General features: G+C 44.7%; 1 protein-coding gene across 1 annotated transcript; it reads left to right on the plus strand.

Annotated features, from left to right (window-relative positions):
* The first annotated feature begins 10,256 nt into the window (after positions 1-10,256).
* Positions 10,257-25,724, plus strand: SLC4A9 (solute carrier family 4 member 9). Its single transcript, XM_027856568.1, has 22 exons — positions 10,257-10,462; positions 10,825-10,985; positions 11,496-11,633; positions 12,318-12,373; positions 12,657-12,814; positions 13,243-13,330; positions 13,510-13,664; positions 15,963-16,085; positions 16,322-16,496; positions 16,920-17,053; positions 17,396-17,676; positions 18,119-18,177; positions 18,447-18,635; positions 18,807-18,920; positions 19,904-20,065; positions 20,442-20,620; positions 20,869-20,941; positions 21,795-21,863; positions 22,268-22,441; positions 23,289-23,405; positions 23,911-24,015; positions 25,655-25,724. The coding sequence occupies exons 1-21, from the start codon at positions 10,257-10,259 to the stop codon at positions 23,962-23,964; spliced, it is 2,865 nt and encodes a 954-aa protein (XP_027712369.1). The 3' UTR covers positions 23,965-24,015; positions 25,655-25,724.
* The last annotated feature ends 1,933 nt before the right edge of the window (positions 25,725-27,657 follow it).

Consider the following 27,657-nt stretch of genomic DNA (forward strand, 5'->3'; position numbering starts at 1 on the left):
TAATAAGCCCAGTGAGATTTTGTAGCCTCTAAGCACTTGAGGAAATTATGGGACTGTGAGGTTATGATCCCAAGATCCTGTCTTATCTCCTATAGGAAATCTCATGTGGAGGCCCGCCCTCTCAAGAAGGATTGACCTGAGCAAAATCTACAAAATCACATTTAAATAGCAGCATGCCCATCATGAAAGCTGAATTGTTGAGAGAAAAAATCTATGCCCACCTCTCTCCTTTCTTCATCACAGAACTAGAAACTCTATTGACTGTTGACTGTCTGTTGACTATGGCAGGGAGCTTAGAGATCATCAGATAATTCAACAAGTATTTATTGAGTGCTAGTAAGGTACAACAAACTGTGATTGGCACTGGAGACATAAATCTCAGTTCTATTCTCCTCTCTGACACACATAGTTGTGTTACCATGCATAAACCACTAAACAGCTCTCAGCCTCAGTTTTCTTACCTATAAAATGGGGATAATAATTTCCTCACAGATTCTTGTGAGGCTCAGATGAAACTATGGTAACACCCTTTGCAAACTTTAAAGTGCTCACTAAATGTACAGTATCACTGCTGTTATTTTGTTCTTATCTTAGTTTGATGGAATTCAGCTTGAAATAGCCAAGTTGCTGTCTTGCTGTTCTTTTATATTTAATGTGAAGTCTGGGAGTGGGAAGTCATTTCTTATGTGGGGGGGGCAGGGTAAGATCAGGAAAAGTTTCATAGGGAAAGTGGTATTTTAAAGTGTTTAAACTGAATGACTAGGGCCTTAAAGAAAGGACAGAGGATATTCTAAATGTAGGACAAGAACACAGAGGTGTGTTTGGAAAAAAGAGAGTAAGTAATAGGTCCAGTTTACTTGGAATCCAGAGCCCACAGGGCAAAAAGCAGAAATGGGTGAGATAGATGAGATACTATGATCAAGGGAGCTGTAACTGAGCATGTATGGAGGAAGATGAGCAGAAAGGTGGTATTCAGGATTATTAAAAGAGGTGATGAAGATTCCCCAGTGCCTCAGACTGGAGATATGAAGATAATGGGCTAAGGACCTGCTTCTAGAAACACTTGATAAAACTGCCAGGCTAAGACATTACAAAGTGGTTGGTCAAGTCACAGGAAGATTGGGCCCAGCTGACAACTGAATATTGAGGTGGATGAGAGTCTTTGCTGAAATCAGGGTGAGAGACACTGTTGAACACTGTCCTTAACCCCTATTCTCCCACCCCAGGGGAGAACACATTCTGAGTAGACCCAAGAGGAAATACCATAGATATGCTGGAGGGTGTGGGGGTGTGTGTGGGGTGTGTGTGTGTGTGTGTGTGTGTGTGAGAGAGAGAGAGAGAGAGAGAGAGAGAGAGAGAGAGAGAGAGAGAGAGGGGGGGGTGGAAAGGGGAAAACTATGAGAAGGATTGTGATGGGCATGGGTATGAAGGCCTAAATAAACAGAGAGAGAAATCCATTTCACCCATTATGGTGTAGTTAACAAAACTTCGACTCTAGGCGGCTTCTTTCCCAAGTCCTATCCTTTGCACTCTTCTCTAGATTCTTGGTCAATTCAGTTCAATCTGTCAGTCAAACAGTAAACATTTATTAGTTGCCTGCTCTGTGCCAGTATTGGGGATATAAAAAGAAGTAAAAGACAGTCCCTGCCTTCAAGCAGCTCATGATCTAATAGGATCAAAGCAAACAAATATGTACAAACAAGTCATCTACAGGATAACTAGGAAATCATTCAAAGAGGGAAGGCACTAGAATTAAGAGGGATTGGGAAAGGTTTCCTATAGAAAGTGAGATTTTTCAATTCAATAAGCGTTTATTAAGTGCGTTCTATGTGCAAGGCACTGTGGTAGGTAGGGAGATAAAAACAAAAATAAAACAGTCCCTAATCTCAAGGAGTTTATATTCTAACTGGGTGGGTGGGTGGATGGAATATAGATATAGGTATAGAGATAAGTCAACAGTCAATCCCAGCGAATCACTCTCAAAGTAACTTGTGTGGTATAGTGAGAGGACAACGGACTGAAGTCATGTCATTAAGAGACCTAAGTTCAACTTTTTCATTTGTTTGTTGAATTGAATGGGAAAAATGTCTTCAGCTTTATCTGTAATTGGAGATAATTGTGCATAGTGTATATGAAGCACTGACCTGGGTTCAAATCCTCCTCCTAAGGTTTGCTATTTGTGTGTTGGGTTTCTCGGGTTACCACTCTCTCCTGGTTCTCCTCTAACCTAACTGCTCTTCCTCTGTCTCCTTCGTTGGATCCTCCTCCAGATCCGTGTCTCTCAGGGTTCTGTTCTGGGTGCTCTTCCCTTCTCCCTCTATTTCTTCACTTGGTGATCTCATCAGCTCCCATGGATTTAATCACCACCTCTCTGCTGATGATTCTCATATCTACCTATCTTGCCCCAGTCTCATTTCTGACTTCAATCTTGCATCTACAAATGCCTTTCAGACATCTCAAAATGGATGTCCAATAGACATCTTAAGCTCAATATATCCAAAACAGAACTCATTATCCTCTGACACTGTCATCACTCTAGTGCAGACCTTCATCACCTCACACCTGGACTATTGCAATAGCCTGCTGGTGGGTCTGCCTGCCTCAGGTCTCTCCACACTCCAATATATTCCCCCATTCAACCACCAAAGTGCTTTTCCTAAAGTGTAGCTTAGATCATGTCATTCCTCTACTCAACAAACTTCAGTGGCTCCCTATTGCCTCCAAGATCAAATAGAAAATTATCTGTCTGGCATTCAAAACCCTTCATAGCCTAACCCCCTCCTACTTTCCAGTATTCTTACACCTTACTTCCCAACACCCAAACTCTTTGAACCAGTGACACTGGCTTCCTGGCTGTTCCACAATCAAGACACTCCATCCCTCAGCTCTGGGCATTTTTTTCTGGGTGTCCCCCATACCTAAAACACTCTCCCTCCTCTGCTCTGATTGCTGACACCGCCCCCCCACCCCCACAGCTTCCTTTAAGTCTCATCTAAAATCCCACCTTCTACAAGAAGCCTTCTCTTAATTCTGGTGCCCTCTTTCAGTTAATTATTTCCTATTTATCTTGTACATAGGTTGCTTTGTATATATTTGTTCACATGTTGTTCCCCCCCCAATCAGATTGTAAGCTCCTTGAGGGCAGGGACTGTGTTTTGCCTCTTTTTGTGTCTCCAGTGCTTAACCCAGTACCTGGCATATAGTAGGTGCTTAACAAATGTTTATTGATTGATTGATGGTCCAAGAGCAAGTTTTTTAATATCCTTGGGCCTCAGTTTCCTCATTTGTATAAATGAAGCAATTAGACTGGATGTCCTCTGATGTTCCTTCCAGTCCTAAATCTATGATCTTACACATATGAAAATTAGATGTTTTAATATTTCTTTCTCTTTTTAAATACCTATTAAGAGGGAAGGATATCCTCTCTGACCTTTGGTAGTTGTACTGGCACTGACCCTTCCCCTCTCTGCCCCACCTCTTTCTTCCTGGAAAAACTGACTAGAGCCTGCCTCTTGGAGAGCAATGAGATCTTTAGGTACTGGAAGGGGCTCTGACACAGCAGGGCAAGGTCCTACTGCCCTTCACTGAATGTATCAGGAACAACTCGGTGGCCATCGGAAGGGGAGATGCAAATTGCTAATTGTTTGGGCCCAAAGTCTGTCTAGCTGGGAGATAGGATCATGTGAGGCTGAGGCTAGAGGCAGGGGTGCTTAGGGATCTTTAGGAGCTCTAAATTGCTGCTGAGAGAGGGAGCCTAAAAGGGGGCTTATTAGCCCTGGTAGATCTTCTCTTTTCTGCATAACCTTCCTCAACAGAGTTACTTTTTTATGTCACTGTATATTTTATTTTTTAAAATGTTTTTATTTTATTTTTTCCTTGATTACATGTGAAATGTTTTAACGTTCTTTTTTTATAATTTTTGAGCTCCAGATTCCCTCCTTGATAAAGCAAGCACTTTGATATAAATTATACATTTGCAGTCATGTAAAACATATGTCCATATCACTCAAGTTGCAAAAAAGAACATAGACAAGAAAAAAAGAAAAAGAAAGACAGAAAAATTATCCTTTGATCTGCGTTCAAACTCCATCAGTTCTTTCTCTGGAGGTGAATAGCATTTTTCATAAGTTCCTTCAGAACTGACCTGGATCATTTATTATATTGCTGAGAGAATAAGCCATTCACAGTTGATCATCATACAATATCGTAGTTACTGTGTACAATGTTCTCCTGGCTCTCATTGCACTTTGCATCAGTCAACAGAGTTATTGTTAAAGATTTTATTGTAACCATGAGCTGGGGTTTGGGGCTGACTCTTGCCCTGGCTCCTTCCAGATAGGAAGCCATAGCCTTATGGAGGATAGAGAGGTGTGCTATCACCAGCTCTCCATCATAAACAGAAAATGGCATATCAACAAAACAAAAAATGGTATATTAACAAAGGATGGACAAGAGTTGGAGCAAACACATTAGGGAAAAGCAGTGACAGCTGGAGAGAGGTAATTCACTTACTCCTGACCTTTATCCCCAACCCCTGACCAATTCATAGGCACCAGGCTTCCAAGATCTCAAGCCCCCTCCAGGCTTGAAGCTCCTGCATCCTCAGCTGTGAAATGACAATCACAGTCCTCCAGGGCCTCTTCCTTCTACTTCCCCACCCTGTGAGCCCTGTAACCAAATCTCTTCACAGAGAGAAAATCCCACTTATGACATTTACCGCCCATTGGACCTTGGGCAAATCATTTAATTTCTCTTGCACCCTAATTTCATCTGTAAAATGAAGGGGATTGGGCTAGATGGTCCTAGATCTACAATCTATGAAATCCTATTGTCACCACCCAGGAAGGGAAACTGGATTTAGAGTCAGAAGATTATGGTAATCCAGATTCTGACCATCATAACCATAATAAAAGCTCTTTTATTTTATTTCATTTTTGACCCCTATGGTCCCTCAGTTCCCTTCTGGTTTAAAGAATCACAGGGCAGCTAGGTGGTACAGTGGATAGAGTACCAGGCCTATAGTCAGATAGACTCATCTTCCTGAGTTTGAATCTAATCTCAGACACTTACCAGCTGTGTGACCTTGGGCAAGTCACTTAACTCTGTTTGCCTCAGTTTCCTCATCTGTATAATAAGAAGGAAAGGGCAAAGGACTCCAGTATCTTTACCAAGAAAACCCCAAATGGAGCCATGAAGAGTTGGACATGTACTAAAATGATTGAACAGACATGTGATATTATGCAAAATATAGTTCCATATTAGTTATGTTATAAAAAAAGGTAAGAAAACTAAAGAAAATGAAAAAAGTATGCTTCAATCTACACTCAGTTCAGCAGATCTCTCTCTGGAGGAAGATAGCATTTTTCATCATGGGTCCTTTGGAATTGTCTTGGGTGGTTGTATTGATTAGAGTAAAAGCTTACTTTTTATAGTTTTAAGGGTTACCAAGTGCTTAACATACATTATCTCATTTGATCTTTAGAGCAAACCTGTGAGGTAGATTATCATCACCCCCACTTTACAGAGGAGAAAACCGAAGTTCAGAAAAGTCAAGTGATTTACCCTAAGTCACAAAGCTAGTAAATGTCTGAGGCAGGATTTGAATCCAAGTCTCCTGACTCAAAATTCAACTCTGTAGCTATTACACCGGGCTTCTGGTTGACAGGAAGAGGTGGAGGCTGAGGGAGGGAGGACAAGGTACTTCACCACTAGGTGGCTCAGTTTCTTTTATCTGTAAAATAAGGTGCTGGATCACTAACATACCTTTTAGACATAACATTATATAATGCAATTCTTTGTCCTTGGGAGCAAGAACTGGTTTTTGCTTTTCTCTGTTTTTTCTCTGCTTTTTCTCTGTTGGGAATATTTTCCCAATATTCAGCACAGTACCTGGAACACAGAAAGCACTTAAATGCTAGTTGATTGATTGACTCTACTTACTCATGGATTGGGCTGCTGTTCCATACCTTACAACATTATCTCCCAGCTCCTGTGCCCTAAGAGAGGTAGTGGAGGAGGCCTGAGCAGATGGGTCCAAGTAAAACAACTTTCCACTGTCTATGGCCTGGCTGTGAATACAGGCCTTTGACTTTCTCAACTCAGGCCATACAGGGGAGGATGGAGGCATGTCCTAAGCGATAGTTGGGGGGAAATCGGAAGGAGAAAGAGACAGAGAATAAAGAAAGGAGCCTACGGCATGCAGAAGGGAGTGGGGGAGGAGTTGGGGAGGGTATTTAGGGCTGTACTGAGAGCCCACAGCAGCAAGACCAGTAAGAAGAGAACATATTTAGGCAGCTGATTTTCTCCATCTGAATTGAGATTCCTGTCTATCTGGTTGCCTCTGACTGAGTTAACTTTTTGTCTCATTTCCTTTTGACTCACATTTTTTTAACTGACACTTCTTATTTCAGCTCTTTTGGGAGCTTTAGAGGTTGATGTCTTGGAAAGGTAACTATGTACTAGGTTGTACTGTACCAGCGTACAAGGTCAGGGGAAAATACAGAGGGAGGTTTTCCTGCCCCACCTTCCTCAGGCTCTGCCCCAAACATGTCTCCTTCTCCCCAGCGTTATTTGGCCTCCCCCTCTTGTCTTCCTAAGAAAAGGGTGTGAAGAGATTGAGGGGAGGAAGTATCAGAGACTAGTTTAGCCCTGGTCCCTGGGAGGTAAAAGCTCATTCTTTCCCCCACCCCCACCCCATACCTCAGACCTGCAGGCAAGTCTGAGCTTTGCTAAACCTCTTAGTGTCCCTGAGATGTTTGGGCACATTCTTAAGGACACTGGTCAGAGCCCTTGTGGGCTCTCTGCCTTCGGTTCCTATCTGTCTTCAGACTGAAACCAGTGAATTGGCCACTCTGCATGCCCTCATCTCTCCCTTCCCCTACTATCTGGTAATCTGGTGACTCACTCTGACCCTAGTCCCCAGGGGGTCTCTTCCATACTTGGGAGTTGAAGTTCTGGGCAACCAGTGGGTGGAGGCAAAGGGGGTCCAATCCAATAGATTGGTTCTTTTGAAAAGAAAATGGCTTTCTAGGTAGAGGTTTTGGATGCAAATCCAGATTTTTACTGCCTATGTGTCCTTGGGAAAATAACAGCCTTTCTGGAGCTAACTTTCCTTTTATCTGTAAAATGAGAGGGTTGGATGAGATGATTTCTTAAGGTCCCATTCAGCTTGCATTTCCATAGTCCTGTGATCCTGGCTCCAATTACTTTATCATAGATTGTGAACTGGTCTCTTGGTCTTGGAAAGATAATCTCAGATTGACGGATACGGAGAGCATTGGGAGAAAAGGCGTCTGTACACTACAGTTGTTTATCCACAACGTCCAGATCCTTCTTCCTTTCCTTATTCTCTCTTTTGCTCCAACTTGCAGTCCTCAAAAACTAAACAGCCTGATTCTCCTGTCTCTACCCCCACTCTGCCATCCAGCAGATTTCTCTGTCACCTCAGTGGTATGGGGCTTCTTGCCTAGGGAAAGAGAGGGAGTAGGGAGTGGTGCAGGGGAAATGTTGTCTGCTCAGGCAGTGAAACTAGAGCAGGGGTGGTTGGAGGGAGGAATTGCCCTCCAGTGGCCATCGAGAGAAGCACAGATGGTGTGCCTCCAGTTTCCATAGGCAATTACATGGGATTTCAAAAAAGCATTTACTTAATCACCAAATCACAGATTTAAAGCAGGAGATGACCTGAGAGACCTTCTTGTCTGAGCCTCTCATTCTACAGAGAAAACAAGCTCAGAGGGTTAAGTAACTTCCTGGAAGTCACACAGGCAATAAGAGACAGGCAGAGGTCTTGAGACTCCAAAGCTTTTGACCTTATGCTGTCATCCTGCTCTCCTTGACACCAGCCAAAGTCCTGGGGACTCACAAGTCAGCTCAAGGGAGATACTTGACCGTTTGGTCAAGTAGCACAATGTAAACTTATTGAAGGTAGGGACTCTTTTGACTTTGACCCTGTAGCCTCAGTACCAAGACATTGCAGGTATTGAAGAACAAATGTTTGCTGAATAGAATGACTTCTGGCTATTATGGTTGAACTTAGTATTCATAAGGATACGAACCTGGGGTTCCTTGATATGATATCATATGCTGGGCCCTGCTATTGGAATGCTGGGTGATCTTGGGCAGGGGGCTCACCTTCTCTGGGAGAGTATCAGTGAATGTGGATGATGGACAGAAACCAGTTGACCACCCCAAGCTACTGTTCCTGTGGCCCCTTGGGACCTTGGGTGGGTCACTCACCACCTCAATAATCTTGGTCCTCTGACCTCACTTCTTCACAGTGAACAAATATTGCCCCAGAACCAGGATGTGTCCCCCTCATTTTATGCAGGAAAAAATAGAGATTCATAGAAGTGAGGTGACTTGCCCAAGGTCATTCAGGTAGAAGCAGAGTTGAGATGCAAACGCAGATCCTCTCCCTACAAATACTTCCACTCTGCTCCTATTCATTCCTTCACTCATTTTCCTCCTCCCCTCCCCCTATACACACATTCCAATCTCTCCAACCTCTAGCAATCCTCAGGTTAGGGTTCTCCCTTGTGTCTGATTCATTTCAGTCATGTAGCTCCTCCTTTTGCTCCTGTGACCCTACACACACACACACACACACACACACACACACACACACACACACACACCCCCTCACTTCAGGCAAGGTTGGAGAGAGAATGACTCATACTTAAGCTCCATTCACCACACTCTGGATATCCTTTCCTCCCAATTCCTATGGCACTCTGATTCAACTTAGGGGTAGTAGAGACAATCTTCTTTTTTTTAAATAAAAAATAGTATAGGGAACCTCCTATAAGGAGGAGACTCTTTCTACCAATGCAAATAGGTGGCTACTGTATAGTTATAATTTTATAAAGCTATCTGGGACACCAAAAAGTTTGGTGACTTGCTCATGATCACACAGTCAGTGTGTTAGAGTCAGGATATCCTGATTCCAAGGCCAACTCTCTATCCATTGTGCTGTTGGGGATATAATCTTGGGGAGAATTTTATGATGAAATCTGGTTACCAGGGACTAGTACAAGGGCAGAAAACAATTCTGAAAGACTTAAGAACTCTGATCAATGTAATGCCCAATCATGATTCTAGAGGACTAATGATGAAAGATGTTACCCACCTCCTGACAGAGAGGACACAGACATTTTTTGGATGTAATTGATATGGGAATTTGTTTTGCTTTACTATTCGTATCTAGTACAAGGACTTTGTTTTTCTTTTCCCTAATGGGGAAGGGACAGAATAGAAAAAGAAAAAAAAGAGTAAGAGTCATTGAGACATCTGTGTGTGTGTGTGTGTGTGTGTGTGTGTGTGTGTGTGTGTGCAAAGAAAAGAGGAGAAAAGCAGGATAGCTTTGGAAGCTATAAATTGAATTTATGTGCTTAAAAAGAAACGCAAACTGTACATAATAAGAGAGGATTCATGTGTTATTCTCATTTTCTGTTCTATCATGTATATGCAAATTATTATATTTGGTGTTTGTTAAGTTCAGAATAAAAATAAATTTTAAAAATTTAAGTGATTGCTCCCATCTCCCTCAAGTCATTCCATCCTTCCTAATTCCTACTCCAGAAACCCTGGCTTTATCATTTGTGAACCCCTATTTTGGCTCTCTCCCTAAATGTGACTATTTCTCACCCCCACTGAGTTGATGACACTGAAAACAGTCTTGGATATTTATTGTTTGCATTTGACACAAAATAAGGGGAAGAAAAGGAGGGGGGGGGGTACAATGTGTCCAGAGGGGAGGGGAGGTATGATATGAAAGCATGTTGGCTTTCCCAACCCAACTACCTCCTACTGTTTATACACAACAAGCTATCCAAAAGCCCATGTCCCTCAGACCTCCCCTGTCTCCTCCTGGGAGAAAGGGGAAGAGCTGGGGCTCTGAAGAGTCCCTCGGACTTAGACAAGTGGGCTCCCTGAGGCAAGGATGCCAGTTATATTCATACACAAACACATAAGCTGGGGTGGGGAAGGAATGGTTAGTGTTGTTGATAATGGAATAGTCTGAGCTGGGTTGATCCAGAGTCAACACGGACTGCTGTGTTTTTATTTGTGTATGTGTTTATTGGGGGTAGGACGGGTTGGAGGTGGTGCAAAGGGGTGGTGCCTCATTCAGCTGGGATCTTGGAAGGGCCCCCTTTATAAGGTAAGCTGCTTGGCTCCCTAAGTCACTCTAGGCTTAGGGACTCTGGACTAAACAGACACAAGACTAAGTAATTTCACTGTCTCTCTTACCTGTTGGATAGATGACGCCACCAGAACAGGAGCTTGAATACCTTGGGGATCCTGAGACTTCCCCACTGAGACACCCAGGCAGCAGCCATAGCCCTCCCCATCTGGGGCCCTCAGAACAAGGGAGGAAGCAAAGAGGGGTAGGGAGTCCCTACCTCTTTATTCAACTGAATGAGCTCCTGGGAAGCCCTCAAAACCAGGAATGGAGGGAAACAGGCAGGTGAGTGGTTTAAGGACCCTTGTCACCCTTACCCCTACTACTTCCCCTGGGCTTCCTATTCCTTTAATCATTTAGCCTGCTTTCTCTTTCCTCAGCTGCTTAGCTTGGGAAGAGGAGGAGACAGAGCTCTAATAGCCAAAGAAAGGGTGCTACCTTTTTTGCCACTGTCACTTCCCACATTCTCTACTCTCTCCCCTCTTATCCTCCCCAGATCTTTATTAGGGGAATTGGATGTGTCCTTTTTTTTTCTCCCTATTTTCTACCCAGGGCAGTGAGGGGCCAGGATGGGAGGGGGAGAGGAGGAGGGGTTGGGTATTTAGGCTCCACGGAGCGTGATGCTATTCCCTTCTGCACACCCCCAGATGGATGTTGTTTGAAGAGAAGCTAGACCTACAGGCCAGACGTTGGAGCAGCCCACATGTGCCCACCCTGTCCCTGTCAAGCGTCTGGGAACTTCGGGCCCTGCTGACCACAGGCCTGGTGCTTTTAGACTGTCCTGTACAAAGTCTCTCTGAGCTAACAGGTATCCAGGGAAGATGAGAAGTGGATGGACCCTAAGCAGGGATGTATCTATAAGTCTTCATTCCTATAGCTTCCTACTCCAGAGAGGGTCCCCCAATGTTTCCAGATTTGGGGCATTTTTATGAGACCCCCAAATACTGGGAGTGACTCTCTCATACAGCATGGAGCTTCCCACTCCCCACCCCCTAGCAAAGCTAGGGCTAGATCATGCAATCTTCCCCAGATTCATTCCAGTCCCCTAGAATGGATTCAGCATTCCCTAAAACTCAGGCTGTGGGAAGGGGCTGGGTATTCCCAGGATTTCAGAGAAAGGAGGCATAGAGAGATGACCAACATTATTGTCCCTCCTTCTCAAATTCTCCTAGAATTAGAATATGATTACATGGTAATCCAGCTAGAATAAAAACAGACTAGTTAATGAGGAAGAGGAGTGGAAGTAATTAGGGGAGACAGCAGTCCCTGGAACGAGAAGCAGAAACAGAAAGTAGAGTTTTGTGTCTCTTTCCCCCAGAACAGGTGACCAGGGTGGAATCATTGAACCCAGAAGTGAGAGAGAGGCTGAAACTGGTCCTGCTCCAGAGACCTCAGCATCACATGCAGCCCATGTGTTGGTCAGCTGCCAGGAGACTTGGTACAAGTCTCTGCAGGGGTAAGAAACCTCTCCCCCAAATCCTCAGAGGGTACAGCTCCTTCAAGTGAATTCCTAGAAAAATATTCCTGAGAACAAGGAAGACTTCTGTGTTTTGAGGGTGGGAAGTTTGTGTAATGGGTTTCTCTTGACTTTTTCCCCTACAAATTCAGGGGGTCCTAGAATCATTCAATTGGAAGAGACCTTAAAAGTAATTTAGTTTAACCTCTCACCCAATAAAGAAATACTCCCTATAGCAAGCATTTGTAGACTTCTTGTCAGTCTGGTAAAGCCTATATACTCCTGAGAAAAAATGTTTTTAAAAGCACAAAATAAAATTCATCGCATTACAAAGGAAACTAATTATACCAAAATGCAATTATCAAATTAAAAAAAAAAGAAGTATTTCTCGGACAGAGGAGGCTAAGAACCCTTGCTCTATGGCACCTATGACAAGTGTTCATTTATTTGCTCCCTGCTTTTACCTATCTGGTGAGAGGAAGTCCACTACTTTATGTGACAGTTCATTCCATTGCTGGACACTTCTCATCTCTCAAAAGTTGTTTCTTATATTGAACTGAAGCCTACTGCCCCCACATTTGCAGTTAGAGAATCACAGAACCTTAAAGTTGGAAGGGATCACATGGGTCATTTAGCTCAACTTCCCACCCCATAAAGGAACATCCTTTATAACATCCCTTACAGGTGGGCATCCTACTGAGATGCCTTCTTCTGCTAAGGAGCCAGCCCTGAAGGAACAGGTTTGTATAACTTTCCACCTTTAGGCAGGACTGGAGGGGATGGTTATAGGGATCCACATTCACCTCTCTCCCCATATGCACAGCAGGGCTGGGCACAGGTGAGTTCGAGGAGACAATTCTTTCTGTAAGCAAGAAAGGGGAGGTCTCATAGCCCCCACCACCAAAACCATGGGATTCTCACTAGCAATGATTTGTCTCATTCTTCCTTTCCCAACTCATTGCCTCCCATGAGTCTCCCCTTCCAAGCAGCCCCTCACCCTTTGTGCCCCACCCAATTCACCAGCTACAGAGCCCTCTGTGGCAGAAGTTGCCTCCTGAGACTGAGGCTGCGGCTGTGCTGGTTGGAGAGCTGGACTTCCTGACCCAGCGATTGGGAGTCTTTGTGCATCTTTCGAAGCCAGTGGTACTGGGGACTTTGACAGAAGTGCCCCTACCCATCAGGTATAGGCTGGGCATTAGGGCCAGAGACTCAGAAGTATAGCTGGGAAGTAAATCTTTGGTGGAGGCATAAGGAGTGAGTTAGATGGGTGGCAATCAGGAGTTGGGCTAGTTTGGCTACTTCCTAGCTGTGACTGTGGATAAGTCACTTGATCTCTCTGGGCCTCAGTTTCTTCAACTGTCAAATGGGGAATCATAATATTTGTAATACTGTCCTTATGGGGTTGTTGTGAGAAAGTGTTTTGTAAATCTTAAAGGGCTATAGCAATGTCAGTTGTTGGCATTGTTGCCCAACTCAGATCCCAGGTGATTAAACTCAGAATTTATCAGGTTGGTATATGTGCTTGGGAAGAGGGGTCAGAGTTGTGTAGTCGGGAAAACTATGCTGTGTTTGCTCCACCCTCCTCCCCCCAACCCCACATCTGCCTTAGGTTTGTCTGCATCATCCTCGGTCCCCCAGCCCTGGGTAAAGGCTATCATGAGATGGGCAGAGCTGCAGCTGTTCTCTTGAGTGATCAGGTAAACAAAAATCAGAACCCAAACTATGTTTTTTTTTCCCCATGGAAAAAGAATAATAGATATATTTAAACAACATCAACAATAAGCCTTTATTTGTTCCCTGTCTCTTTTTGACCTCTGCCTATGCATCAAAGAAGTTTTGTTGCTTTCGGCCTAACTCCTCCTTTCTACCTCCATAGCTGTTTCGTTGTTCAGTCTGCCAGGCTAGCAGTCCCCAAGACCTTGTCTCTGCAGTGGATGTCTTCCTAGAAGAGGTGATGGTACTGCCCCCTGGTGGAGGAGACCTCACAGAACGGATCCCTCCATCAAAGTGCCTGTCTATTCTGCACAAGAGGTACATGGAAGGGAAGGGAGGAAGAGGCAGGAGGCCTTCATTTTGCATAGATCTATCTCTCACAGATTCCTGTGGCAGATTGATGGAGAAAAGAGTTGGCTCAATAGATAAGTGACTGGTCAAAGGATTTTGACAAACAAATCTCTAAAAAAGGAAGCACCAATTGTCAATCACAACTTGAAAAATTGTTCAAACTATCAGAGATGCAAATCAAAACAACTCTGAGGAACCACCTTAAATAGGCAAAGATAGTAAAAACCAAAAATAAACATTTCAACTACCACACTGCTGGTGGAGCTGCCCACCTGGAACAATCTTTTATACACAGCAACTCAGCATGATACAGTAAGAGTTTCAAAACTGCTCACATATTTTGGCCCATTAATGATAGGACTATGGCCTATGAAGGTTAGGGGTAGAGGGAAAAGATAACTATTTTTACAAAAATATGCATAGCAGCTTTATTTGTAATCTTGAAAAACTGGGATGAACCCAAGCATGCAACAACTGGAGAACTGGTAAATAGAATGTGGCATATATGAATATAATAAAATTATACTACAAGAATTGGCAAATATGAATACATAAAAAGGTGAGAAGACGCTTGGAGTAGTCCAGAGGGAAGGCATAAGCAGAAGAGATTCTTGTTTTGTTTTTTTTTTGCTAGGCAATGGGGTTAAGTGACTTGCCTTGGGTCACACAGCTAGTAAGTATCAAATATCTGAGGCCAGATTTGAACTCAGGTCTTCCTGACTTCAGGGCTGGTGCTCTATCCACTGCACCACCTAGCTGCCCTAACAGATGAGATTTTTTCCTACTGAGGGCTATACCCTGACTATAACTATATAAGTATGTAGGAAAAAAATCTTTATAACTATGTAAAAAACAATAATAATAATTGCAACAAAATTTGAAAGAACATACAAAAAAGCAAAAGAGATCAAGAAGGGGACATTGAAGCAAATAGGACATTTTATTGTCTTGTTACAGTTAGTATATGTATTTTAAAGTAAAAATAACTTAGTGTTCACAGTTTTATGGAACATAGTTTTTTTTTAAATTTAAATAATTTTTTGGTTAGAGGGTATGAAGGTTAGACTTTGTTTAAAAAAAGGAACACCCACTTCAATCTGTGAGAAAAACTGTATGCAGTAGCCATGGATAGCCACCAGGGGGCAGAGCAATTCAATTCAACAAACATTTACGAAGCAATTACTGTATGCCTAGCACACTGCAAGGTATTGAGTATACAAAGACTGAAACAAAATGAAACAAAACAAAACGAGAAAAGAGAGACAGTCTATGCCTTCACATTCTACTTACGTGTGTATGTTCAACATGTACATATATAAGTAAAGAAAAAGTATATTCAAAAATCTGTTGTTATTCAGTCATATACGACTCACTGTGACCCCATTTGGCGTTTTCTTGGCAAAGATATTTAAGTGGTTTGCCATTTCCTTCTCCAGCTCATTTTACAGATGAGGAAACTGAGCCAAACTGAGCTAAGTGATTTGCCCAGGGTCATATAGTTAGTATGTGTTTGAGGTCAAATTTGAATTCAGGTCCTCCTGACTCCAGGCCCAGTGCTGTATTCGATGCACCACCTAGCTGTCTCTACATACAAAAACACAAAGAGAAAAAGAGTGTAACATTTGGGAGCAGCAGGAAAAGCCTCACAGAGGTATCTGAATTGGGTCTTAAAGGAAGCTGGAAATTATAAGGTGCAGAAGTGAGGAAGAAATACATTCTCTGGACCAAGGGCATGGAAATGGGAGACTGAATTGCTTGTATGAGGAACAGCTAGTAGGGCAGGTGAGCTGGAAACCAGAAGGGTAGCCCAGGTGGTAGAAGGCCTTAAAGGCCTGACTGAAGTTTTTTGTATTTTATCCTGGAGGCAACAGGAATCACTGCAGATTTTTGAGAATGTGTCTATATGTGTGTGACGTGGTCAAAGCAATGTTTCAGAAATATTAATCTAGCAGCTGTGTGTAGGATGGATAGAGAGGGGTGGGACTGGAAGCAGGAAGACTAATTAGGAGGATGTTGCAATAGTCCAGGTGAGAGGTGATGAATTAGGGTGGAGGATGTGTGAATGGAGAGAGGAAAATGGATGTGAGAGGGATTGTGAAGGCATGATCAACAAGACTTGGCAACATCCTGGGCATAGCAGGAGAGGGGGTGGGGGGAGCCAGCTGCTGAGAGTCTCGGAAGGGGGGGGGGGGGGGGGGGGGGGGGGGGGGGACGGGGCAGCAATCAGTATGACTCAACAAACCCCATAGTGTTTTCCCTTGTTAGGCTTCCTTTACAGCTCCAGGAGTCCAAGGACTCTTGCAATGGAAATGTTAACTCCAAGAGGGATAGGCATGGCTATGAGCATGCGCCCCAGGCTGTTAGCAAGGAGCTCCAGAGGACAGGGAGGTGAGTGTGGGCCAGAAGGGAGAGAGGAAGTGGAAGTGAGGGGGAAGGGAAAAAGGGGTACATGACACCAGGAAAGTAGTAGTTGGGGAAGGGTGTAGAGACTGGAACTCTTGAGAGGGTACAGTGGGAAGGACTTGCCAGATGTGACCCAGAGGGAACCCTGCAGAACCTGACTGGAGTGGGGAGAGGGTACTGGTACCTGATCTGATGCCTGGGATGGGTGTGGGGGTGGGTAGGCTGTTTGGGGGGCTGGTGCAGGATATAAGAAGGAAGGCCCCCTGGTACCTGAGTGACTTCTTGGATGCCCTGGATGTCCAGAGCTTTTCTGCTATACTCTACATCTATCTGGCCACGATCACCAATGCTATCACCTTTGGAGGGCTACTGGGTGATGCCACTGATAATATCCAGGTGGGTAGAGAGTGGTAGCCCACTGACCATGTAGTTTTCCTAAGGAAATTGGAGTCAGGGAGCATAGACCCAGAACCCCTAGTTCAGTGGCCCACTTGTACCCTTAACTTTCCTTGTCTTAGTTTTACTCAGCTTGCTGAGGATGCAGGTAGCCCAGCCAGGCCTTAAACCTAGGTCCTTGCTCATTTGAATAAAATGAGCTATGGGGGTTCTGAGGAGGGAGAGATGACTTCTGGAGCAACTGATCCTAGAACAGAAAACTGGGGTATTATCTGAGTCAGGGTAGAGGACAGACATTAAGAAGTCTGTGCCCTTTTGTCTGCCCTCATCCCCTTCTCATGAAGGCTACTGAGGGCTGCTTTGGTCTGAGGGGGATTGTTCTGGCCCTGAAGTGAAGTATACCCACTTTCCCCTATTGACCAGGGTGTGCTGGAGAGTTTTCTGGGTACTGCTGTGGCGGGGTCGATATTCTGCTTCTTTGCAGGACAGCCTCTTACCATTCTCAGTAGCACAGGGCCTGTCCTTGTCTTTGAGAGGATACTCTTTGCTTTTAGTAGGTAAGAGAACATCACCCCCCAACCCCAACTATCCTACCCTCTCTTATAATCCAGGGCAAGACTGTGCCCAATGGGAATTCCCAAGTCTGAATTAGAAGTAGCTTCCTGTCCTCTTGCTCCCACTTAACCCCCAGCTACCACCTGGGGAACAGCCACTGCACTAGCCATGCCTTTTACAGAGCCCTGTGGGAGGAAGGAGGATGGGAGAGCTTTGGGAAGCAGTCACCTCTGTCCTTCAGGGAATTATAGGACACCTACCTGGAGAGGCCAGGCCCAGAGTAGGTACTACAGATAAACTCAGTCAGAGCCTTTGAATCTTCTCCCATTTCTTCCGCTGAATAGGAATCATGGCCTAGACTACCTACCCTTCCGTCTGTGGGTGGGGATCTGGGTGGCATTCTTCTGCCTGGTGCTGGTGGCCACGGAGGCCAGTGTCCTGGTCCGTTATTTCACTCGCTTCACGGAAGAAGGTTTCTGTGCCCTCATCAGTCTCATCTTCATCTATGACGCCATTGGCAAGATGCTGAGCCTTACAGAGGCCTACCCTATCTACCGACCTGGCCTCTCTGAAGATACTGGCTTTGATCCTTATGGCTGCCTCTGTTACTTCCCAGACACAAAAGGTGGGCAGAAGGGAGGTGGGCTGGTGGGGAAACTATTCGATGACCCTCAGACATGGTATCAGAAGTGTTATTGCCCCATCAATGGGTGAAAGGCACAATACACAGGGAGAACTTAGTCTCAGATAGGTGACTGAGTGCCAAGACTTTTCTAAGTTTAGAGAGTTACAAACACACCAGGCCAGTTCTATGGAATCAGAGAATTTCAGAGTTAGAAGGGCCCTCGGTGATCACTGAGTTCAACTCACACCTAAAAAGAAATTCCCACTGTAGCACCTGTTAAGTGCTCATCCACCCTCTCTTGAAGAAGGATGTTTGGGAGAAATCTGCTACTTGCCAGGGCAGCCCCTTCCCTTTTGGGAAAGTTCCAATTAAGAGCTGACATATTACATGAAGCTGAAATTTGTCTCCTTATGACTTCCAGCTATTTTGTCTTTTCCCCCAGGGAACATGTCTTTGTGGAAGGGGCAGAGCCCAGAGAACAAGGATGCTGCTCTGAGGATGGTGAGGCAAACTTAAGGATGAGACAGCTCTTGGGTGGGAATGGGAGCAACTAGAGGATTCTTGGGGCAGGTCTCAGGGAAATCAGTGCTCCCTGGCTTTCTCCCTATTGCCCTCACATGATACTCATGTACTTAGCAGTTCTTGCAGGCCACAGGGCCTTCTATTCCCATCTCCAACCCCCACCCCAAGGGGCTCCCCAGAGAAATGTATCCAAGGAGCTGGACTTTCCTTTTAGCTTTCCTGTCCCCCATTTTTCCTCTTCAAATTAGGTCCTAGGCCTTGCAAATGTGTCTCTGCTATCCCCACCTGAGTGTGCCCTTCAAGGAGGTCAACCAAGAGGTCTTGGCTGTCACTTTGTCCCAGATATTGCCTTTTTCTCCCTCTTACTTTTCTTTGCCACTTTCCTCTGTGCCACCATCCTCAAGAACTTCAAATCCAGCCATTTCTTCCCCTCCAAGGTAAGTATCTCCTTCTACACTACCCACTCCCCCATCCCAATTATCCTAGAAGATGTCAGTTACATAGGACATTGGGATGGGGGAAGGAAAAAATGGTGTTTTAGTTTGTTTCTCTGATATGGGGGCAGGGACTTGGAAGGGCCAGATCAGGATTGAATCCTGTGTGATCAGGTACGGAAGGTGATCAGTGACTTCTCCACGGTCCTGGCCATCCTGCTAGGTTGTGGACTGGATGCTTCCCTTGGCCTCAGCACACCCAAGCTCATAGTGCCCAGCGAATTTAAGGTGAGAAAAGGGTCCTAGAGGGAGTGGGAGGCAGGGGTGTGTGCCCAGTGGGCACATAGTGCATGTGAGGAGGAAGAAAGAAGGGATCCTAATAACCTCAGTTCTGGACCTGGAACTGCTAACTTAAATAAGAAGACCCTAAGCCTTTGCTCTATTATCTACTCCCATTTTTCTGCTTCTAGGAGGACCCTGGTGGATTCTGAGATGCCAAGGCCCTAGCCCTGACTTCCCCTACTAAATTCCAACCTTCACTGTGGGACTCCTTTCTCTGTAGCCCACAACTGAGGATCATCATACCCTTAGCTGACTTTTGTAGTTTAGAAGGAACGGGACAGACCATTCCTTCACAACACAGGGGCCCTTCAGGGGTATGGGCTGTGGCTTAGCTCAGACAGATTTTGCCTCTGTGCCTCAGAGTCTTCCTCCATCTCATGGGTCCCAGTATCCTACAGGGCCTCTAGGGGAAGAGGTAAAGGGCTCGTGTTCAAGAAGCTTTGGGGGTTCAGGAACTCAGAAGTAGTAGTCTCTATCCTCACCAAGGCTCCACTCCCCAAGCACTCCTCTGGCTCCTGTAATCAGAGCTGACGCTACCACACCCAGTCCTGCCCCAGACTCAGGCTTCTAGGCAGGTCTGAACTTGGGTTGACACACCCTGGGTCCCAAGATGGCATGTATAGGTCATTTTTCACCAGTCCCTTGTCATCTGCAAATAGTAGTAGAGGGACAATCTCCAGGGTCCCCTAACTCAGGCCCTCCAGCTATGTGCTACTCTTTATTAGTAATCTGACCTGTATACCAGCTCTTCCAGGTCCTCAATATAGTAGAAGAGAGGGAAAGGGAAGGAGTTTTCTCATTGAGAAGCAATGGGGGTCAAGCAGGGGCAGCGTTTATGGATTTGGAGGAGTCTTGGTTTGAGTTCATGGGGTGAGATACCTTTGTGGACACTCTCCACTCCATCCTTTCTCTACCTCTATCACATATAGCCCACTCATCCTGGTCGGAGGTGGTTAGTGCCATTGTTTGGAGCCAATCCCTGGTGGTTGTGTCTGGCTACAGCTCTGCCAGCCCTTCTGATGTCTATTCTTGTCTTCATGGACCAGCAGATTACTGCTGTAATCCTCAACCGAAAGGAGTACCAGCTTCAGGTGAGATTGCCTCCTTACTCCTGTTTACCTAGTTCTCCCCAGAATATAGTCCCTTCGAGCCCTGGGGCTGTCAGTCTCCAACCCCCAGGAATACTGGAGTAGGAATAATCTAGAAATACTTTCTTTATTTCCCCAATTGTTAGTTGTCCCTTTATATTTATTTTGTACGTATCATCTATTTGATTATGTATATATACGCTATATGCTCTCCAGTGAAATTTAAGCATCTTGAGGATCGGGGAAATTTTTCATTTTTGTCTTTCTACCCCAGTGCTTGTCAAATAGTAGGTGCTTAATAAATGCTTCTTAAATTGAGTTAAATGGGGGTGGGGATATTGAGCTTGACTAAGGTCTATGCGGTTCTTCCCTACTGCAGAAGGGTGCTGGATTCCACTTAGACCTGTTCTGGGTGGCCATGTTGATGCTGATGACCTCAGCTTTTGGGCTGCCCTGGTATGTCTCCACCACTGTCATCTCACTAGCCCACATGGATAGTCTTCGTCGGGAGAGTGAAACCTGTGTTCCTGGGGAGCTGCCTCACTTCCTGGGCATCAGGTGGGGACAGTGTTTGAGATGTGCTTAGACTGAGGCAAAGGAGTTCCTTTGGCTTCTTTAAATCAGAGATAATGGTTTCTGAAAATCCCTTTCTCTTTCTTTTCTTCTTCTCTTCTTTCTCAAGATCAAAACTTGAATGAGGATCTAGAGGAAAGGGCATGGTCAGGAGCTTTGGTGTGAGTGAAGGGGGTGCTGGAATGATGGATATTTTTAGCCCCACTAACCCCAGCTCCTCACTCTTGACACAGGGAGCAGCGGCTCACAGGCCTAGTTGTCTTCATCCTCACTGGTCTCTCCATCTTTCTGGCCCCTGGACTCAAGGTAATAGTCTTTGGGACAGAGATATTGTTTGTGGGGCTCTGGTCATCTTAGTGGGAACAGGTCCTTCCTACTCCTATTCCTCTGGGTCACAGTCTTGGGTTGGGGTCTGAGGGTCTAGCTTAAAGGAGATCTCCATTCCTATCCCAGCCTTCCTGGGACATCTCAGAGAACAGTATAACTACAGCCCAGGACAGCTTTGAAACAAAATCTCTTGATTCTCAATAAGCAAGTGTTTATTGAACATGTGTAAGGCACCCATCTAGGAATAGGAGAGACAAAAAGAAACATAAGATAAAGTCCATGCCTTCTGGAAGCTTCTTCTATCTAGGGAACTAAGACATAAACATATGAAAATGTAAACAACATGAGGTATTTCAATAGTAATATCAAAGCTACCCATCATAGGGGAGCTTATCTTAAGTGCTAATTGAGTGGTAAGTGCTACAGGATTAAAAAATTAATAAAATCCTAAAGTTAGAGAGACTGAAAAGTCATCTTGTCCAAGCTCTTCTTTTTACAGATGAAGAAATTGAATCTTAGAGAGGTTAAATGACTTACCCAAAAGTACATAATGAGTTAGTGACAGAACCAGGACCAGGACCCAGGTGTCTTGACTTCCAGTTGAGAACTTTTCCCACAAAGCACCCTGTCTTCCCTCAAGTTAAAGGAGATATCGCTATGCACTGATAGGTCCCCAGAACTATCCATCCCAGGTCCCCATCAGATCCCACAGAGTGGGAGGGAGGAAGAGAGCCTGAAGACAAAACCCTCTGAGAGGAATTTGACCAGCCTGCTTTCCTGTCCCCTATCACTGGAGCTCCCTGAAACCAGCTCCTTTCTTTGGGTTTTCCAGTTTATCCCCATGCCTGTGCTCTATGGCATCTTCTTTTATATGGGAATGGCAGCACTGAGCAGCACCCAGGTAAGCAGAGTCACCCACAGGGCCCTTCATCTTAACCCTGATCTCCAAACCTTTTTTTCAGTTCTCAGCCCCACCCCACCCCCAGGCTCTTTTTTGTCCTGGTTTTCCAGTTCTTGGTCTGGGTGGTCCTCTGTTCCTGTTCCCCACGTCCCTCAAACTCCTATTCTGCTTTTCCTGATCCCCATTGATCTCTTCCCTGGGTTCAGGCCATCTGGAATCAAATTCTATAGATCAAAGGATGATGGAGATAGTTCTGTTTTGCTTTTGCAGACAGAGAAGAAGAGGATAGAAGCTTCTCATGTACAGTCATCATACTTGAAAGTGTTCCTGGATGGTCAGGGCTTTAAGGGGTAAAAGTTATTCTTCAGACCTCCATCCCCTAATCTTCCTTTCTTCTCACACAGTTCTCAGAACGTGTGAAACTGCTGCTGATGCCAGCAAAACACCAGCCAGACCTGTTGCTTCTAAGACATGTGCCTCTCAGTCGAATCCACCTCTTCACAACAGTACAGCTGATCTGCTTGGGTCTACTCTGGGCAGTCAAGTCTACAGCAGCTGCTATTGTGTTCCCCCTCATGGTGACAGTGGGCTTGGGGGGTGTTAAGGTGTTAAGGGGTGTTAAGGGTGTTAAAGTGGGCTTTATCATACCAGGGTTTGGAAGAGGACAATTTCCATAGCCTTTGTGGTATAAGTGGGGTGTTTATGGCTCCCTAAGAGGGGAAAACTACTTTCTTCTACCAACATACCATGAAATAGAAACTATCTTCCATAGCAGCTCCCAGGTCATAGGTCTGGCTATTGAAATTAAGTTAATTAATTTGACTCTAGGAAGGTTCCCAAGGTAACCCTTAGGGAAATCAAAGAGAGAAAAGAGAAAAGTTTGGTTCCAGTCATACAGTGAAGCAGTATATGCAGACTGACATCTAATAGCCCTCCTTCCACCCCTTCATCAACAAGCATTTATCAAGCAGCTACTAAGTTCAAGGTACTGGGTAGGGATCCATACATAAAAGAAACAGCCTCTGCCTTCCAGGAGTTGATGTTCTACTGAGGGGATACAAAATGTCCCCAGATAAGTAAATACTGATGTACGTAAAATAAATACACAGAAATTTGGAAGAGAGACAGTAATTACAAGGGGAATAAGGAAAGGCCTCCTGAAGGAGGTGGTACTTGAGCTAAAGCCTTAAGGGGAGCTATAGTTCTGAGAACTGGAGGTAAGGAGAAGCAAGCATTTCAGGTATCTGAGACACAGCTTGGGCAGAGGTAGGGAAGTAGAAGATGGAATGCCAGGCATGGGGTACAGCAAGTGGGCCAGCCTGACTGAAGCAGAGTGCAAGAGGGAGAGAGCATTGTACTGGAAAGACAGGCTGGAGCAAGGTCATGGAGGGTGGCTCCCTGACAGCCACTTTGCTCCTGGTACAGCTGCTGGGCCTGGTGGGGATCCGGAAAGCCCTGGAGTGGGTCTTCTCACCACAGGAGTTAAGCTGGCTAGATGACCCAGTTCGAGAGGAAAATGAGAAGAAAGTGCAGGAAGAGAAGGTATTGGAACTAGAGTTCAATCCCAGGAGGAACAACAGTGAGCACGGGAGCCTGTAGCCAAGGGGCCTTAGATGGAAAACAACCAGGGCAGACAGTGGACATCTATCCCTGAAAAGAGGAGCTTCTATTCAGCCCCAAATAACATAGTAATTCCATTCTCCACTCAGCTAGAAGGAAAATGACATAGAAGTTAGAGGATGACCCTTGGGGTCAGGAAGATGAAATTCAGGTCACTAAAATTTCTTATTGCCCCAGGCAACTCCCTATAAAGTCCCAGAAGGGTTGCTGATATGCATTATAGGTCCAGATCCCCCTCAAAAAAATGTTTGTGCTAAGTAAAACAGAGAGGAAATACACAGGCTGGGTGTGGGGCTTTTCCCATATGGGGGTAGGTGGGCAGTAAACTCTGAGATCTATCTGAGTGATGGGGTTGCCCAGCTAGATTGGCCTCTCCAGCACTTACTGGAGAACTCTGGGGTTTTTTTTTTCACTCTTTTCCCTAAAGTCTGAGTTGATATACCAGCTGAGGGCTCCAGAAATTAACATCTCTGTGAATTAGCTGGAGGGGGAGACAGAGGAAGAGGAGGAGATTCTCACAGCTAAATCTGAGGTAAGAGTATGAGAAGGTTTGGTGATTGTAGTCCATCTGTGATTCTTATGACATACTCCCCAGGAAGAAATGCCTTGGGGTTAAGGGGGATGACATCTGTTGACACTGATTTCAATAGGAACAAACCTTCACCTCATGTAAGCTGAGATCTGGCCAGGAGAGGGAGCCCTAGCTAATAAAATTCCTGCACTAAAGTAAATAGTTTTATTTACTTAAGGCAGAGATTCTCAAAGTGTGGTCTGCCAGGTCAAAACTATTTTCATAATAATATCAGGATGTTTTCATTCCTAATATGGCAATATCAATGAATATAACTCACATAAACAAAAGTTCGGGGGGGGGGGGGAGGCTTTAATTTTTTGAGTGTAAAAGGGTCCTGAGATGAAAAGCTTGAGAGTCACTGACGTAAGGAGCCAACCCCTTTCCCCTCCCTCCCCTTTCAGCATCCCCACCTCACTCCTGCCCCTGAAGCAAGAGAAAAGAGTAAAGAAGGGGAAAGGGAAAGGGAAAGATTGTAGAGGAAAAAAAGATAAGAGGCTTGAGAGGAAAGATGCAGGGAGAAGAGGAAAGGAGGTTGGGATGAAAAAGGAGAACTGGGTAAAGGTGAAGAAATACCTGCTCTGTCTTCTTGCCCATAGTTGCTTTCTCTGGGCATAGGACATTTAGAATTTATGTACTGGGGAGAGGGGTAAAGAACAGGAGTTAAGAAGTCTCTTACATTTCCCCCTTCATTGCTACCACCTTCAAAATTATTTGATCATAAAAAGGTGGAAATGCTACACTTCCTTTCTCACGTGATTCCCCAAAATTTGTAGTTGATGTGTCTGTGTCTGGTCAGACTTCTTGTTCCCACAATATCTGGGGCTAAAAGAGAGCCTCTCTCCATGGAGTATTCTTTCAGGAGCTCCACAGTGTGGAGATAACACTTTGCACAGATTCTGATTGTGTGGGCATGCTATAAGATACTGACACAAGGTTGCAATACCAGGAGGTACAGCACAACCTGGTGTATGAAGTGGACTTTACTTAGATATATACCTCTCCATCTTGGAGCAATGGCAATCTTGAGGACACTGGCTTTTTGGCAGAGGAACCTAACGAACTAGGCTGCAGCTGTTACCATATTCATCAAGTACTGGATGAGATATTGGGGTTCAGGATGACATTTCCCCCATCTATTCCATTCCCTTTGGGCTATACCCATGCTTCCAGGATATTGCAACCCCCACATCTCACCCCTTCACAAGACTTAAAAACCATAAAAGCATGTCTACCTAAACCAGAGTATACACTGCATGATGTCACCATGCTGCAGAGTTCATGTAGCCTTCTAGGAAGTGTCTCCAAGAATTTCCCTCTGGGAGTTGGATTCATTTCCAGGCACTGTAGGATTATGGAATCTATTCAAAGGGACACACATTGAAAACAATGAGGAGGAAGTATGACTTCCTAAGTTTAGAATGAGTTGTCCTAGGCAAAGAAGCTAGGTCTACCCTTCCTCCTTTCTCAAGGTCTCACTTTTAGGAGCCTGTTTTGATCTGCTCTACTCTTTTGTTTGAACTGTCCTTGGCATATCCCATCTCCAGCCCCTTTTAGTATTCCACCACCTTCCATCCCCCCATCCCACTCTCTTTAACAGGCACATTTCTCAGATGCCGAGACAATGCCTGCTTCTGTCTCATCTGTTTGGCTGGGCATTATGTATGGCGGCTTGGGCTGAGTTCCTTCATTCAAGGCTCAGGAAGTAAGTGCTGGAGGGGGGAAGGACCCGGAACCAGTGGTACTTCAGGAGACTAGGGACTCCAGGGAGCTGAAGCCTCAGTCATTCTCCTGATCTTCACCTAAGCTGGATGAGATAAGAAAGTTGACTGTTTTGTCTGCAGAAATGTTAAACAGGCAAAATTGCTGTCTAGGGACTATCATTAAAATGAATTAAACCCTCAAAGTATTTCTCATTTAATTTCTTTTCTCTTTTATAAACTTATAATTTGATCAGATTCTGGGATTACAATGTAGGATATTCCTCCTGAAGACAGGAGACTATTCTTCTTGCTAAAGTCAGGTTTCCTCTTCAGTCCCTGGATCCCCTTGTTCTTTGCATGACACAAAATCAGAGTAGAATGGCTAGATGCTTGGCATCACTCCTTACTCCCAGAGAAGCTAATGTGATAGTGAGAATGGTGGTCAAAGAGGAACATAGTGAGACAACCAGCAGGTACAGAATACTATTAAGATGCCAGGTTACTAGGCATCAGTGTATAGGGGCAAAGATCACTGCCATTCCTCTCCTTACTCTCTCCCACTAGAATGAGTAAAAAAGGCACTATTCCCTAGGTCAAAATTCAAATGCTTCAATACTCTCTAGGCTGTGGGTTCTTAACCTAGGGTCTGTGAAAAATAAGTTTTGATAACTACATTTCAATATAATTGATTTTTTCTAATGTTATATATCATTTATGCATTTAAAAATTATTCTGAGAAGGGGTCCATTGGTTTCGCCAGACTGCCACAGAGGTCCACGACACAAAAAGGGGTTCGTAGCAAACCTGTTTATTGGGGTATCTCCATCTCTTGCTGTTGGATTGGCTAGTTAAACCCACATAAGTTTAAACATTTCTTACTCCAGATGTTGCCACTGATTTCATGGAAACCTTAGGCCAGTTGATCTGATTCTCTGGGTTTTCCATCAGGGCTAATAACCTGGCTTCCTGGTATCCCAGGCTAGTGTCAGGATTAATTGCTGCTTGTACCCAGTTTTAAAATCTCCAAGTGAAAAGGCTTTGGGTTGTGCTTAATCTTTATTAGAGCAATTTTAGGAAAGGTCCCTCTCCACATCAGGATCAATCTACTTTCTGGAAATTTTCTAGGAAGATTTACACCAAGATAGAGATGATATGAAACACATGATGAAAAGAAATCCATGACTCTTGGTCTCACCTTCAGGTCCCCTGTACCACGTCTTCTGCTTCTCAACGTGCTCACTCTTGTACCACCTGGAAAATGTATGTGTACATACGCATGGACCTATGTAAATGTTTACTGCCATAGATAGAACACCTTTGCTATGAGAACTCAAAAAGAGAGGAGCCAAGGCAAGTTACAGTCCTTTTTCCACCCCATCAAACCCAGAAGATGGCTATGGGTATAAGGAAACTATGACACTGGGTCATTCTCTTTTAGCCACCCTCCAAGAGCCCTAGTCCCTCTACGACAAAAGAATCTGGAATCCCCACAGAATGCCTACCCAGAAAAACCTTGGAGGGAGCAGTTTGGGTCACATACTGTCCTTTTATTGAATAGTGCCCAGGTCATTTAATCAGCAACAGGAAAATGGTGAAGAACTCCAGGAACTAATGAGATGAGTTGAAGTTTTTGACTGTAGTTTGGGAAAGGATTCCAACCTCACGAAACTAGCAGGTGATCCTAATGAAAATCTGTGCTGAAGATCTAACCTTTAGAAAACATGCAACTTAAAGGCCGTATCTCAATATGTGTGTGTGTGTGTGTGTCCATATGTGTGTGTGCATTTGTGCAAGTGTATATATGCAAGTGCACTTGTCCATGCCTGTCCTCTGCATGAATGTGGGCAGGCTGGAGTGATTATAGAGGAATGAGCTTGGTAGGAAGGTGGATACCATATTG

The sequence above is a fragment of the Vombatus ursinus genome, unplaced genomic scaffold (genome assembly GCF_900497805.2).
Source record: "Vombatus ursinus unplaced genomic scaffold, bare-nosed wombat genome assembly UNPS02011572.1, whole genome shotgun sequence".
Taxonomy (NCBI): domain Eukaryota; kingdom Metazoa; phylum Chordata; class Mammalia; order Diprotodontia; family Vombatidae; genus Vombatus; species Vombatus ursinus.

Bases quoted from the DNA above. Each gene is read 5' to 3' on its own strand.
- SLC4A9 (XM_027856568.1), top strand. From the start codon at position 10,257: ATGACGCCACCAGAACAGGAGCTTGAATACCTTGGGGATCCTGAGACT. The intron at 20,942-21,794 runs GTAATAGTCTTT...TGGGTTTTCCAG, and splicing joins TTCTGGCCCCTGGACTCAAG to TTTATCCCCATGCCTGTGCT. The intron at 22,442-23,288 runs GTGACAGTGGGC...CTCCTGGTACAG, and splicing joins CTATTGTGTTCCCCCTCATG to CTGCTGGGCCTGGTGGGGAT.